This window comes from Bos indicus, chromosome 6 (genome assembly GCF_029378745.1).
Source record: "Bos indicus isolate NIAB-ARS_2022 breed Sahiwal x Tharparkar chromosome 6, NIAB-ARS_B.indTharparkar_mat_pri_1.0, whole genome shotgun sequence".
Classification (NCBI taxonomy): Eukaryota; Metazoa; Chordata; class Mammalia; order Artiodactyla; family Bovidae; genus Bos; species Bos indicus.
The window spans coordinates 66,023,976-66,040,088 of NC_091765.1; the positions used below are offsets into that span (position 1 = coordinate 66,023,976).

The 16,113-nt window shown below is 37.5% G+C and overlaps 2 protein-coding genes across 2 annotated transcripts in view; both read right to left on the minus strand.

Moving 5' to 3' along the window:
• Positions 1–646: 646 nt before the first annotated feature.
• Positions 647–1,109, minus strand: COX7B2 (cytochrome c oxidase subunit 7B2). The gene has a single exon (XM_070791384.1). The coding sequence runs from the start codon at positions 1,107–1,109 to the stop codon at positions 870–872; it is 240 nt and encodes a 79-aa protein (XP_070647485.1). The 3' UTR covers positions 647–869.
• Positions 1,092–16,113, minus strand: part of GABRA4 (gamma-aminobutyric acid type A receptor subunit alpha4) — a 238,179-nt gene continuing 223,157 nt past the window's right edge. The window contains exon 11 of the mRNA XM_070791382.1: positions 1,092–1,168. The gene's annotated coding sequence lies outside the window, so the exon portion shown is untranslated. The remainder of the gene's footprint in view (positions 1,169–16,113) is intronic.

The following is a 16,113-nucleotide window of genomic DNA, read 5'->3' on the forward strand; positions in this document are numbered from 1 at the left end:
GCCATGCCCTTCTCCAGGAGAGATTCTTGACCCGGGGATTGAACCCAGGTCTCCTGCACTGAAGACAGATTCTTTACTGTCTGAGCCACCACGGAAGCCCAACTAGACTAATGTTTTGAAATGATCATTCTTGCTGTTGTCCTTAAAATAGTGTGTGACTGGGTTGGGGGGTGTGGGGCAGGCTTGGGGGTCATCAAGTGTAAAGAAAAGGAGACAGGCTAGGAAGTTTTTATAATAATCCCAGTGAAAGTATGTTGGTTCAGATTGGGGAAGGAAAAATGGTCAATTATGAATTGTTTTAAAGTAAGATTTAATAGGATTTGCCAGACAAAAATTTGTAAAATTTGTAAAGAGTATGTGTGTGCTCAGATGCTCATTCATGTCCTACTCTTTTGCGACCCCATGGACTATAGCCCAGCAGGCTTCTCTGTCCATGACATTCTTCCAGCAAGAATATGGGAGTGGGTTGCCATTTCTTCTTCCAGGGATCTTCCAGACTCAGGGATGAAACCCAAGTCTCCTGCAGCTCCTGGATTTGGCAGGGAGATTCTTTACCACTAGTGCCACTGGGAAGCCCCTCTGTAAAGTACCTATGTATGTATATCTGCTGAAGGATATGTAAATTATTAAACCAGAAAAGTACATGTTTCATTAATTCTACTTTCACATATTTATTCTTCATAATGCCCTGGAATCTATACATACCACTACTGCCTTGCTTTCACGCACAATAATGACTATTTTCAATGACTTTTCAACAGTTTCACATGCATTTTATTTCTTCAATTATGCTATAGTTTAATGAGCAGCAGAGTGCTTAAAGAACAAATTGACCTTGAAACAATTCTGTTTTACAGTAACTGTGATGGCTACTCTTCATTCCACTCTTGTGGGGTGACTCTGCCAACAGGGGAACAGCCCCACTGTATGCCAATCTGTGTGACTAGAAATACCCATGTAACAAGACAGAAAGAGGTTCCACTGGCTAGTAGGATATCACCGTATTTGTCATGAAAATCTGGTGAGTGTTTCGAGTGACTCTGTCTAATTTGTTGAATCCTTCGGATCCTGAGACTACTTAGTGCATTTCTGACCAAGGGAAACATCATGAAGGTATGACAGAACTGAAGTTGATTGAAGCTGCTGGTCTATTTCCTTGTGAAGAAACCTGCAAAAACAAAAAATGGGCAATGACATCTGACCTACATTTAGTTCTTCCCAGTTTGAAGGTTTTACCCACACCATCTCCTGCAGTGTGGTCAGGCAGCTGAGTTTTCATGATGTCTGGATCTGAGTCTTAGCTCTGCCACTGACCAGCTATATGAACTTGGGCAGTTCATATAGTTCTTTTTGCCTTAATTTCTTCAATGGCAAACTGAGACAAAAATGTCCAGCTGATAAAATGGCTTAGATTTCCAACATGCCACACTAGTCCAATGACCTGCCTATGTCTACAGTAAAACTCTAATTTCAGTCAGAATTAAAAGGCATTCACAAGTATGTCATATCTCTTTTTTTTCTTGCTCCTTTCTTCCCTTCGAAACCTCCTCATTTCTTCTCCTCTACCTGTAATTCTTGCCTTGCACTTTGCTACAGGGCAACTTCTATTTACCTTTAAATCCTGGTCTAAAGGCCATCGGTTCTATGAAGTCTTCTTGAAACCCCTCTAGGCTGAATAAGCCCTTCTTCTCTGGGCTTCTACACTTCTTACAACCCTTCTTTCATACCATCTGGCATGATGCATTGGTTTAATCATTTTTAAAACAAACTTAAGTTCTTTAGTTTTAGATTCACAAAAAATTGAATAGAAAGTATAAAGTCTCCATATAACCTGTGCCTTTACCATCCTGCACCAGCATAGCACATTTGTTAGATTTGTTGCAATGAATCTACAGTCTTTTATCATATATGTCTTTTGCAAATATTTTCTTACAGCCGATGGCTCGTCTTGTCATTCTCTTAAAGAATTATCTTTATATTCTCCTCCAGTAATCTGAAAATCTTCAAGAACAAAGAATGTAATTTTGCATACCCAGTAGCTGACATGAAAATTAAGAAAGAACATTTTTGAGTCAATCTGAAATATAAATGAACATTGGTATTCTCATAAGAAGTTAAAACCAACTGAGAACAAGACCCCAAATCATGAAATCAGATGTACATGACCATAATAGCCCTAATAATTCTAATTTTTCAAACAGATAGTTACACTGAAAAGAGGTATAGAAGCAGAAATGCATGGAGGAGTCCCTTCTATTAATTTCTCTTCTCTGTGCAAGCTGTCAAACAGTGCTCAGTCTCTAGCAATGACATACGTTAACTGAACCCCAAATGCAGGCAACATGGATACAAAAGGGCCTGAGGTCAGTACTTGTGAACTTTCAACTGTTCACTGAGATTTTCCAACTCAAATTATTTTATTCCCAACTTAGAAAACAAGACCCTAAGGTTCTCTTTTATTTCCTACCAGATGGTAAAGTGGTACTCTTCATGACTGTGACAAACAGGGTAAAAACAGAACCAAATGCATTTCCTCTGATGTTTCAAGTATTCATAGCTTTTTTTTTTTTTTTTTTTTCTGTTAGTCATGACTCTCTTCACCAAAAAGCACTGCAGTTTTAGTCTGAGTGGCGTTCAGAGAGTTGGTTGAAGGTGAAATGGATCAGAGTATGACAGGTGCAGCCTTAATACAATACAAAAGCGCTTGCGCCACAGAGCTTTCAGTCTCTAAGAAGGCACGGAACCAGAGAATAATTCGTGATAATAGGCATGTCCTGTGGGTCATCAACTCATGCCTGCTGCTCTATGACAAATTGGTTTCACTATTCCTATCCTCTCAATGTTAAGTTGAAACTCAAATACTTTGTCTCTAGTGACACTTGGTTGTATCCCTCTGCTGCTTAGTTCATCCTCTGGCTATCACCAGATCTGTGACACTTTTTTCCATCTAGTTTGAATTTTCTTGTACCAATAAGTGTCCATTATTAAGAATTTCATATTAGGAATGCTTTCTGTAGCTTTATGTAGTTACAGTCATTTCATTCTATAATAAAAAAACTGCCACCTTTTCATTCTTTGTTTTTCCTTGTAAGCATCAGCTAAATCAGAATCAGTTGCTTTCATATCTACCTTTGATCTATTTTTGTTTACAAAACACATGTAAGAGCTGGGAACCTACTGATTAGAGAAATTTTTCATCTTGCTGAACTCCACATGACTTACTTTTACAATAAATTTTGTGTTATCTAAGAGCCTTAAGTCTATTACCCAAAGAACTGAAGCTATAGATTCTCATAACTGTATGAAAGCATAAAAAAGGAAAATTCAAAAATACAATGCCGGTAAAGAGAATGCTTCTCAAAGTAGATGCTTTTTGATGAAAATGGACTACAAAGAGAAGGAAGAAGACAGATTTTTCTAGGTAATAAGAACAAAGTAGAGGTTCTCTCATGCCTGTGGCAATAAAAGAAAAAAAATATGTTCTGAATAAATATAAATAGTTACAGGGAGTGAGGTATCCTGTGAGGATGAAAAGGAAAGATGGATTGTCCCATCTATTTTATACAGTAAAGCAGAAGCACAGTGCAGGAAAATGTAACTAACAGTGGTCCTCAATCTAACTGTAATAAGGAGGTATATAAATCTGAAACTTCACTGGTAACAATAACAATTTTAAATACCTACAGCCCATAAAAAGAAGTAAAGCAATAACATAGGAAAGAAACGAACATTTATTGCATATATGCCTGTTTGCCAAATATTATGCCAAAATTTTGCACATCCACAAAAAGAGTGTGAGATGGTGATTATCTCCATCTTACACACAAGAATAAATGACAGGGCAAGATGTGAAATCAAGTCCTTTGATTTTAAATACTGTGCATTTTCAACTATGCCATGTTTTCTTAAAGTACATTCAATTCTGAGCATTGGAAACAAACAAAAGAAACAAAAGCTAGCCTGGTTACCAGAGATGGGTCTTCAGTTTAAAATGGGTCACTTCAGCTTACTATACATACATGCATACATGCATGCATATATTTCTGGAGTGATTCCTGGTATGACAGGACCTGGGCTAGTGGCACCATCCCTACTCTTATTGTAGCTCTGATAGAGGGAGGTGATGGACAGAGCACTGTCACAAGGGAGGAGACAGTTTAGGGAAGGTCACTGGGTACCCTTAATCCACAGAGGAGAGGTACATTTCACCCCGGGGTTCTAGAAATGGTTTTAGAGGAAAAGATATCTAGGCTTGATCTGAACGATGATTAAGAAACATAAAAAACAAAACTGGTAGGAAAAAAATGTAGACCAAGTACCACAAGCAAAAGCACAGAGAGGTGAAATAATATGGGAGCAAGGCAGTCTGATGAGCTCTGTAACACTAAGTAATAAGTACTAAAACAGCAAATACCATGGATGAGCCTGGAGGGATGAAAAAAGAACAGCAGTGGATACTGAAGACTTTACATGCCTTGCTGTGGCATCTGGACTCACTTCTATAGGTCAGTCTTTCCCATTGTTGAGGAAACAGTGCTCAAACACAAAGCCTTTCCTGTAATTTACAAGAATTCTTAATTCTGTGATTTTTCCCTTTATAATAATACAATATAAATAAATACAAGAAAATAATATGAGAACTGGCTGATGTATCAATTTCTAGTACCTGTGTTTATCCTTGTTTTGCATTTCAATTGCACTAGTGTACATTTATCTGTCCTGGGCTAATATGAAAAGAATAGAGGCAGGTTTTATATTTAAATAATGCACTGATTTCAGGGACAGAATAAAGAATTAGATGAACAGTCACACCACAGCTTACCATATAGCACAGGCACTTGAAAATAACGAACACAAGGCCACTGAAAGCAATGCTTTAGTTTCAAGACAATATTAACTGTCTTACTGAGTTATATTGCAAATTTGAATTTTATTTGTTGAATAGTTTGGTTCATTTTTAATTTGAAAATTTGTTTTGGTTTCATAGTTGTGTTAAACGTTAAACATAAAGAAGAATTTGATTTTATGTTTATACATAAATACATGATATTACAATCAAATTAAGTAGATATCAGCTGAGATAAAATGATTTCTTTCCTCTTTATAAAGATTCCATATGTAATCCACAATTGAGAAACATTCTACTGATGGGGAGAAACTACCTATTGGTTTAATCAGGAAAATTTTAAGGTGGGGGAAAATCTGGAGGAAAAAGCACTTTACAAATTAGATTAGGTGAAAAAATGGTAAGAAAACAGCAAAAGTGGCAGAAAAGTTAAGAGGTTAGTTAAGTGTTTCTTTCAATGGTTTACTAAAAAGATGATGAGTATCTGAATTAAGTACTGACGACAGAGAGGAGATAAAATTGAGACATATTAGGGGAAAAAATCATACTGATTTGAAAATAAGTTACTCTAAGTAAATTTGTATTCTATTCACTTTAGCTTTTAGGTTAAGATTATGCCCCAAACTGTCTCAATTTCTGTTAAAACTCAGCAGACATTGACACTGTAGCTTTTAGCTGATCCCATGGAATTAGAATTTGGGTGATCTAGATACAGAATGCAGAAAGGTCAAAGCAGACATAATTGAGGTGTACTAGGAATGACAGGTCTAGATATTTGAGTAGACGAAAGACGAAGAATCCTAAAAGGATTTTACTGTATCGTCCTAAAATTAAAAAAAAAAAAAAGAATTTCACCCAGCCTAAGAATAGCCTGACATGGGTCAATAAATGACCTGCTTAACTTTGGTATAAGACTTTCTATCTAATTTCAGGAAGAAAATTGGAAACTGTATCCTACTTCTCAAATGTGCCCGGATAGGCCTATTAAGTATCTCAAAGGGAGATAATGCTCAAGAAGCAATTAATACCAGGGTTTCCCAACTTGGACACTATTGACACGGTGGTCCACGTACTTCTTTGCTGTAGGAGGATGTCTTGTGTGTGGCAGTGTGTTTAGTAGCATCTCTGTCTCTATACACTACATACGAGTAGTACCTCTTTTTCTTTAGCTGTGACACCAAAGTGTATCTCCAGACATTGCCAAATGTCACCTGTGGGGCAAAATCATTCTTGAGAACCACTGTCGTATGCAGTCAAGTGTCTTCCATCACTACTGTCACAATCTTCTAAATAGCACTGTTCTATTCAATAAAGAAGGCTTAAATTTTAAGAAAATACATTTTCTACTATGAGATGCATGTAAGTTGCCCATCACAACTTTTGTCCTGAAATAATCTCAATTTTTCAAAATATTCTGTGCAGTATAATTTAGATGAATCATTTAATCTATCTAGGCATCTGCTTCTTCATCCATAAAATTAAAAAGTGGAACTAATTTGGCTTTTCCCAAACCCGCCTTAGTTATTTGGAATCTTCATCACAAAATGTAGATTCCTGGGCCCCATGTCAAATATATTGTAACAGAGTATCCAGGGAAGAAGCCTGAGAATCTATATTTTTGAAAACAAGTTCTCAGGAGAATCTTGTCATCAGACAAGTTTATGGAACACTGAATCAGATCATCTCTAAGGTCCTATTCAGCCCTAACACTCTAGACCTTTCCAAAGAGAAAAACATTTTAGGAAGACCATTTATTCTTTTAGGCCACTGAAAGAGTACAGCAGTAATTGAATTCACCACCACGGTAATTTAGAAAGCAGTACCTGAGTGACCTGAAAGAGTTATACGGAACCCCTGGGAATAGGTTAGTCAACGAAACATTTGGTAGCATTTAAAAACATTAAAAGCACTAGTAACACGGGTGTTCTGCTGTATAACGAATAATATGCTTTCAAAGCTAAGGCTCCTAGACTCCATTACTCAACTGCAACACTTTTATTTCCACCTTTTATTTCTACTCTTCTACTCTTCGTCAACGACTTCAGAACACTGACGCAAAAAATGCACCAAATTGGCAGTGTCTTTGTTCATTTATGTATTTCTCAGAAAATTAGGCTGCTCAAGGAGGGATTAAGTGTACACGATGTGGTGTCACCCATCACAATTAAGCCTTCAGCCTTTTTCTAACAGGAGATCTGGGAACCTGCATGAAGCAGTGCCCCTGATGGAAATGTTGAACAATTGTCTACTTCATATGTAATGATATCGCCTCCTGAGTTACTCAATCGATGGATGGTGCAGCCATTTGTTTAAGGGTGTGGATTATGTCACTTTATTAAGCCTAAAAGTGACACAAATGAATGTCACCTGAACAAACACAAAGGCAGATTACAGTGGTGGATTATTGTGCCAGGAGGGAGAAATGACAGACTGGACAACTTGCCAGCCAATGCCCTCAAATGGCAAATGGTGCTTGAAGAGTGAAGGGATAGAACGTATATATTCTCCCTCAGGTACTTCTCACAGCCAAAGTGAGCAGACTATTTCTATCTTATATAGAATGCTGAAAGGATTCAATTCTATCCATCCTCAGAATAACCATAGTGTTCATTCAGGCAATTCCTTTTATGTAACTGATTACATTAATGTGCTTCTCTCCTGAAGTGCCCATTATATTTTCTTTAGTCACAAAGCACTCTCAACTATCCTCATTTTCTCCCTTTCTGATAGTTACGTATAACAGAACAAAACTGTTACACAGAGGTTGGGGGCTCTTCTCCACGCCATACTACAAGTCAATGGCATGACTGTTTTCTGTTAAACTTTATCTTGTTTTTTTATTAAACTTTAGTGGGTTGCGATTTCCTCCTCCAGGGGATCTTCCCAACCCGGGGATCAAATCTAAGTATGCCACATTGCAGGCAGATTCTTTACTGCTGAGCCACCAGGGAAGCCCTTAAACTCTAGTAGATCCAGCAAAGTTCCATGTTATTTTTACATTACGATCCATTTCAAACATTGGAAATAAGTGACCTTGTTATTTTAGGCAATGTATTAATGTCAGAAAGGAAGCTGCTGTGCTTACTCCCAAAAGATTTTATATTAAGTGCATTCCAAGGCTTGTAGGTTGTTGTAGAGTCAGGTCCAGCTAAAAGAGTCTATGGATTCAGTAAACTGAAACATCTGGAGAAATGTGTAGCATTTATCCAACTTAATCTTGGAAAGGAAAGAGTGGTTTCTTTTTAAAGAAAAAGAATGTGGTTTTAATAAATTCCAGAAACTTTGAAAATTTTATCTAGAAAATGAGCCATTGAGAGACATTAGGAACATGAGTTATGGGGTCAACATTGCACCTTAGACATTACTCTGGTGTGGGGAAGAGTTTGCAAGGGAATAATGCAAATGTTAATGATGAATGATTAGAACTTGGATAGTTCACCCAATCAAGATCTTAAAACATGCCAGTCCCTTGTTTCTGCAGTCTTCAAATTTCTGTATCCAGTCCTTTGCTCTGCAGCACTAGACCACAGTTCTTTTGGTTGCAAAGGCATGTAAAGATGAGCATCCACCTCATGCCAATGGAACTCTCAGAACTTGACATAGAAACCGGAATGTGAGAATTTATTTTCTAAACTTTAAAAGAATAATATCCCAATCCAGTGACTGGAATACATAATATATCTTTTAACTTGCCTGACACTGATTTCAGTAGTAAAGTAACCTTCTATCAGCATTTCCCTAAAGATATGCCTATTTCAGTATCTCTGTTTGATGCTAGTGAGTGTTATTTATTTAAACGACTTCAGTGTCATCTAAATTTGGTAAATATGCAGGTAATAAAGTCAAACTCTTTTTTACTGAAGTATTTCCCAAACCTGTATGGTGCTAACGCATACAGTGATTCTCTGAGAGGAATGCCATGTGGAGATTTCCAAACTTAGTTGAGCCAGCACGCTTTCTTCCTCTGGAGCATATTTCCATATTAGTGTTTTCCAGAACGCACTTTGGGGAACACCAAAGGATGTCTCTGGTTCTCAATGCTGTTACATCACTGTACTCATTTTAAATAGTTTAATAGCTCCAGGAGGCATCTTGCAAACTAAATCACTTCCTTGTGGGGACTTGCAACATATGACTCAGGGAGTATAGAGTGTGTGGTAAGCCTGGGGGTATCTTAACACTCTCAGCAATTAACTCTAGCCTTTACTATGTGAATCTGACTTCTACAGTTTTAATATTTTGTGTGTATGTTTTTCCCTATCTACCTTTTTATTCATTAAACACTCTATGAGCAGAAAGATTGTATGATTCTTAAATGGCCATTAGAGTTGCATCAATGACCCCTCTTTGCATAATGTGAAACTTTCATTTAAATCTTGAAATAAAAACGTGCAAGGTATTCCTGTCTTTAAGTATTTATTCATATTCACGTAAAAGTAGAGAAAAATTAAAATATTAATATTTAACTTTTAGATATCAACCACATTTTAATTTTGAAAGTGTCTCTACTTTTCATGAAAATTGTTTTCAGCTACTGGTCAAAAATTAGGGCAGTAATGGTCTATTCCAGAAGTTAATTCGGATCAAATCCACATTTAGATTGGAATATTGAGTGCTGCAGAATAATCCTTTCATCCTTGTTTCTGAAAAATCCAGATTTTATTTCCTACTTGGACTATCTCTGTCCTGCTAAACTCTGTTCAAAATATATCTGCAAATAAAACCTTTAAGAATAAGACTTTTGTTATTGCCATCACCTGGGCAACTTATGGAGCATTTGCAGAGAAATATCATTTGATGAGATGAGCACTTCACAGCCCTCAAGTAGTAACTGTGATCACTTTGCAAGTTGTTTTTTACCAGTTCTTTCAGTACAATTTATTTTTTTATTTTTGCTTTCATAAAATTTTGGAAACTTTTAACAAGATGCTGGTATTCTACTCTTTTTTCCTTTCCATTTAGAATTCATTATTTGGAAGTAAGAAAGACTTTGGCCAGAGGGGCTGACTTTAGTAAACTGATTTTTTTTTCCCTTGCAGATGCCTCAGAAGACACAGTAAGACAGGATGCATTTTGCCAAACCTTGGGGCAGGGTGCCTGCTTTAGTGAACTGATATTTCGTTTTAGTTTTTCTTTTAAATCCTTGAGGGAAAGAGGCTAAAGAAGAAAGCAAGTCTGAGGGAGGTTACCCATCCAAGCACATGCAACAGAAATTCAGAACACAGATTCTTGTTTTGAAATCTTAAGGTTTCCAATTAGAATTCTGGTTTCAAAGAGGTTACTTTCACGTTCTTTTTCTTTAATCTAATGGAGTCTAACATTTCACAGACTAAATGGGCATTCTTAAACTAACCTGGCATAATTTAAATCATTTTGAACATTTGTTAACTTGAAAAGTAAGATTAATATGCAAATAGGCCATAATTTGATTATACATATAATTTATGTGGGCTTCCCTTGTGGCTAAGCTAGCAAAGAGTCTGCCTGCAATGCGGGAGACCTGGGTTCGATTCCTGGGTTGAGAAGATCCCCTGGAGAAGGGAAAGATTACCCACTCCAGAATTCTGGCCTGGAGAATTCCATGAACTCTATAGTCCATGGGTCGCAAAGAGTCAGACAGGACTGAGTGACTTTCACTTTCACAATTTATATATAGCTTAGAACCTAGCTGATGAGGATCTGTGGGGCTTCTTATATAGACTATGTATTTTATCACATTCATTGAATCCAAACCATAAGATCTGAAAGACCCAGACATCACTTTAAATTGATAATTAATGCTTATAGTCAGCTTTTGGTGATTGGTCATTCATGACTTAGTACTATAAATAAATGTTGAGGAAAAACATGGGTAGAAATAGGAAGACAGAGTAGAGTAAATACAGAGATTAAACTACTCCTTTCCTGAATTCACATTCTAACTGAGGGAAAATCAAACACATGTATGTATTTTTCTAATGTAAGTGAAGTTGCTCAGTCGTGTCTGACTCTTTGTGACCCCATGGACTGCAGCCCACCAGGCTCCTCGGTCCATGAGATTTTCCAGGCATGAATACTGGAGTGGATTGCCATTTCCTTCTCCATGTAATGTAAGCTAGTTACAAAAGAGGCACAAAGATCAAAGTATAGAAACAGGTATGAATCCTTTGCCCTCCCTTAGATCAGGACACTGAATAAGCAATGGGTTACTGTTACCAGAAGAAGGTGGAATGCATACCGAATGGGCAAGGGCAAACCAAAACAACAAACAAACAAAACCAAAACCAAAAAATATCTCCACTATACTGAGAGAAAAAGCTGATCCAAATGCAAGTCCATTGGAAAGGGAGTGGAAACACAGCAATGCAGTCATTAAATGACAGGGATCCATGGACTAGATTCTCTCCAGCTTTTTCCATCTATAACATTTTATTTCTATTATCAAAAGTTTCAAATAAATATGCTGCACTGGCAGAGAGAAGTCAGTAAAAGGAGCAATTGAGACTGTGAGGATGGGAGCATGTACACTCTGCTTTCTGCCGCTTATTTACAGAACTGAAAATTTCCATTTCAAGATTTTTGCATAATGAAATGATCCTCTAGAAAATCCTAAATAGTATTATGACTATTCTATGCTTAAATATGATTCAATTAAGCTCCTATTATGTGACTGCAGCCTGCTACACACTGGAGTTACAAAAATGGATCAGAAAGGTCCATTCTTTCCAAGAACGCTCAGTGGGAAAGACAGATAATGATAAGGTTTCAATATGAAAAGTTCTATAACAAATATGATCAAGATGCTAAGCCACCAAAAAAAAAAGGCATCTACGCCAGCCAAAGAGCTCAGTAAAAGCTTCCTGGAGTATTGGATGAGTGAGCTAAAATTCATAAATAAGCTCAACCAGATGTAAAGGAACGGTGGTGGAAAGCTTTATTGAGGGTTTTTCTCCAACTAGCAAAACTAAAATTTAGTTTTCAAACATTTCCTCTTTAAAGGTGATCTTCAGGTCTGATGATGTACAGATTAAGAGGATCTCCTTTAATGTCAAATTTATAACAACAGCACCGGTAATGGGAGCACATAAACATCATACCGGAATGAAGCTCCTTCTGACTTTTTGCCAATTCTATAATACATTTTCATCTAGACTGAACATCATATTGTAATCATCATAAAAACTTGTTAATGTTTCCAAGAAATAATAGCAGATAAACCTGAGAGACTTGAGAACAAATACAGGCAATTTATAAGACTGGACAGACACAAAATAATTATAATTAAGACTGTTAGAATCTAATTGTGTTTTGAATTAATAATATCCAAAGTGAAGCAAGCTCCTACTTTTACTTCATAGTTCATGATTTTACAGGGTCACCTATAACTTCATAATTTATATTAAAGAGCCAGAAAGAATAACTAAGAAAATCTTGCAATTGATACCGGGATAATAAATGATAGCCATGTTTCATAGGCACTTGCTTCATCCAGGACTGAATTTAAGCTAGATTGTGAAGGTATTCCCTTTAAGTATGCCTAACATCCAAAGTCACACATTAGGTGAGCGCCTACAAATGGTATTTGTCAAAATATGGGGAAAATCCAAAATTACTGATACAACATAAACCCAGCAGCTAGATGATGCTGGGGATTTCCTACATAAAACATTCATTTATTTGACTGTAGAAAACAGTCCCAGAACAACAACAAAATGTGCTATGCTTAGTTGCTGAGTCATGTCCAAGTCTTTCTGATCCCACAGACTATAGCTTGCCAGGCTCCTCTGACCATGGGGATTCTCCAGGCAAGAAAACTGGAGTGGGTTGCCACGCCGTCCTCCAGGGGATCTTCCCAACCCAGGGACTGAACCTAGGTCTCCCACATTGCAGGAAGATTATTTACCGTCTGAGTCACCAGGGAAGCCTTAAGCCAAAACAGCGATTTACATTATGTGAACTGCAGATATATGTGAAGGGCTTCCAAGGTGGTGCTGTGGTGTGCTGTGCTTTAGTGGTTCAGTCGTATCCAACTCTTTGTGACCCCATGGGTTGTTAGCCTGCCAGGCTCCTCTATCCACGGAATCCTCCAGGCAAGAATACTGGAATGGGTAGCCATTCACTTCTCCAGGGGATGTTCCTAACCCAGGGATCAAACCCAGGTCTCCCACATTGCAGGTGGATTCTTTACAGTCTGAGCCAACAGGGAAGCCCACCTGCCAATGCAGGAGACGTAAGTGATGTGGGTTCGATCTCTGGGTCAGGAAGATTCCCTGGAGGAGGGCATGGCAACCCACTCCAGTATTCTTGCCTGGAGAGTCCCATGGACAGAGGAGCCTGATGGGCTACAGTCCATAGGGGTGCACAGAGTCGGACATGACTGAAGCAACTTAGCATACATGCATGCACACAATGTAAGAATGTATAGAAGGACACAATTCCATGGAAGAGAGATCTAGTTTCAAACAATTAATGAACCCTGAAAATTTCCTGAGTTTCCAGTTTTTTTCCCTTGCACCCCATCTGGTTTCCCCTCATTCAATATAAATAGATATTACAAAGAGCAATAATGGCTCTTCTGTCTCTAAAATGATATAGTAAATCCCTTTTCTTGACTTTTCTGCTACAATAAAATCCAATGATGCACCCCTCTTCTGAATACCTTCTCTTCCATTAGCTTCTATAATATCTCTTAAGTTTTCTATTTCTATGGCTATTTCTTCTTTACAAACTCGTTGTTCTCTAATAGGTCCTTTGTGAAGGAGTACTTCAAGAATATATATGCTTTCTCTCTCGCTAGGTACTCCTAGGCACACTAATAAACATACCATCAATGGGCAATTAGATGACTCCCAAATTATGTCTCCACATATAAGCTATCTTCTTAGATACAGGGCAATACATTAAACTGCCTTCTTAACATCTCTGAGATAATTCTAATTCAAATATATTATGAAATAATCCAAAATAATTTGATGTCTACAAAATCAACAGGTCTAAGTGTGTTTATTCCCTTCTACACTCAAACCTGGTCTTTATTAATGCTTCCTAACCTAGCAACGATTACTTCCACACACGTGGTGGAGTAACTTAAAACTTACAAATGATTCTTGACACCTTCAACTCCCTTGAAACATTTAATACAGCACTGGATTCTTTTACATTTTCATCCTAAAAACATCTCAAATCCATTAATTTTTTTCTATCCAAACTGCCTCTATCATAGCTCAACTTTTCTTCATAAATGGTGAATGATTTCCATAAATGGTGCCTCTGCCATCCCACATTCTCTATCTATTCTCCCAACTGCTCATAAGTGATTTCTTTTTGCTTGAGATTTTTGTGATTTTGTCTCCCCCAGTTTTATTGAGGTATAAATGACATATGGCATTGCATATTTAAGTTACATAGTGTGACAATTTGATGTATGTGTACTTTGCAAAATGAACTACAACAATGAAGGTTGTTAACACATCCATCACCTCACATAGTTGTCATTGTGTGTGTGAGAGAGGGAGGGAGAGACAGGAAAAGAGAGATGAGGGCATTTAAGATCTACTTTCAAATTTCAGCTTTACAGTATAGAATTGTTAGTATACACAACAAGCTATCAATTAGAGTTTCAAAACTTATAACTGGAAATTTGCATCCTTGAATACACATCTCTCAATTTCCCCCATCCCCTGTGCCTGACAACTACCAATCTACTCTCTGCTGCTATGAGTTCAGTTGTGTTTGTGTGTTTTTTTCCAGTTTCCACTTATAAATAAGATTATGGAGTATTTGTTTTTCTCTCTCTGACTTTTTCATTCGGCATAATGCAGTCTAGGTTAATCCATGTTGGCCCAAATGGCAGAATTTCCCTTTTTGTTATAGCTGAACATATGCCACATTTTACTTACCTATTGTCAACAGAAGGATTATTTCCACATTTTTGGCTATTGTGAATAATGCTACAATAAACATAGGGGTACAAAACTCTCTTCAAAACACAAATTTTGTTTCCTTTGGATGTATACCCAGAAATGGGATTTACTGGATCATATAATATTTCTATTTTTATTTTTTGAGGAACCTCTATAGTGTTTTCCAGCCCAATTTATATTCCCACCATCAGTGCACTAGTGTTCCCTTTTCTCCATATCTTCCAAGACACTTGGTATCTGCTGCCTTTTTGATAGTAGCCATCCTAACATGGGGCTTCCCTTGTGGCTCAGACGGTAAAGCATCCGCTTACAATGCAGGAGATCTGGGTTCGATCCCTGGGTCAGGAAGATCCCCTGGAGAAGGCAATGGCACCCCACTCCAGTACTCTTGCCTGGAAAATTCCATGGATGGAGGAGCCAGGTGGGCTGCAGTCCATGGGATCGCTAAGAGTCAGACACGACTGAGCAACTTCACTTTCACTTTTCACTTTCATGCATTGGAGAAGGAAACGGCAACCCACTCCAGTGTTCTTGCCTGGAGAATCCCAGGGACGGGGCAGCCTGGTAGGCTGCCGTCTATGGGGTTGCACAGAGTCGGACATGACTCAAGTGACTTAGCACCAGTACTCTTGCCTGGAAAATACACATTGATGGAAAATCCCATGGATGGAGAATCCTGGTAGGCTACAGTCCATGGGGTCGCAAAGAGTCAGACATGACTGAGTGACTTTGCTCTCATCCTAACATATGTGAGGTGATAATTCATTATGGTTTTGATTTGCATTTTCCTGAGTGGCGACCTTGAACACGTTTTCATGTACCTACTGACCATCTGTACATCTTCTTTGGATAAATGTCTTTTCCGATTCTTTGCCCATTTTTTAACTGGGTTATTTATTTGCTATTGAATTGCATAAATTCTTTATATATCCTGTATAGTAATCCCTTATCCTGTATATTATCTCTTATATATATCCCTTAGATATATGGTTCTCAAATATTTTTCTCCCATTCCACAACTAGCCTTTTCATTTTGTTCCTTTTGCTTTACAGTATCTTTTTACTTTGATATAGCTCTATTTTTTTTGTTGTTGTTGTTGCCTGTGGCTTGGTCTCAAAATTTAAAAAATCATTGCCAAGACCAACAACTTGGAGCTTCTTCCATATGCTTTCTTATAGGAGAGTTTCGTGATTTCAGGTCTTACATTTAAGTCTGTAATCCATTTCAAGTTAAATTTTACGAGTGATATAAAATCGGGTTCTAGTTTAATTCTTTAGCATGTGAATATACAATTTTCCCAATACCATTTATTGAAGAGACTATCTTTTCCCCAGTGTGTGTTTTTTGTGCTCTTGTTAAAATTA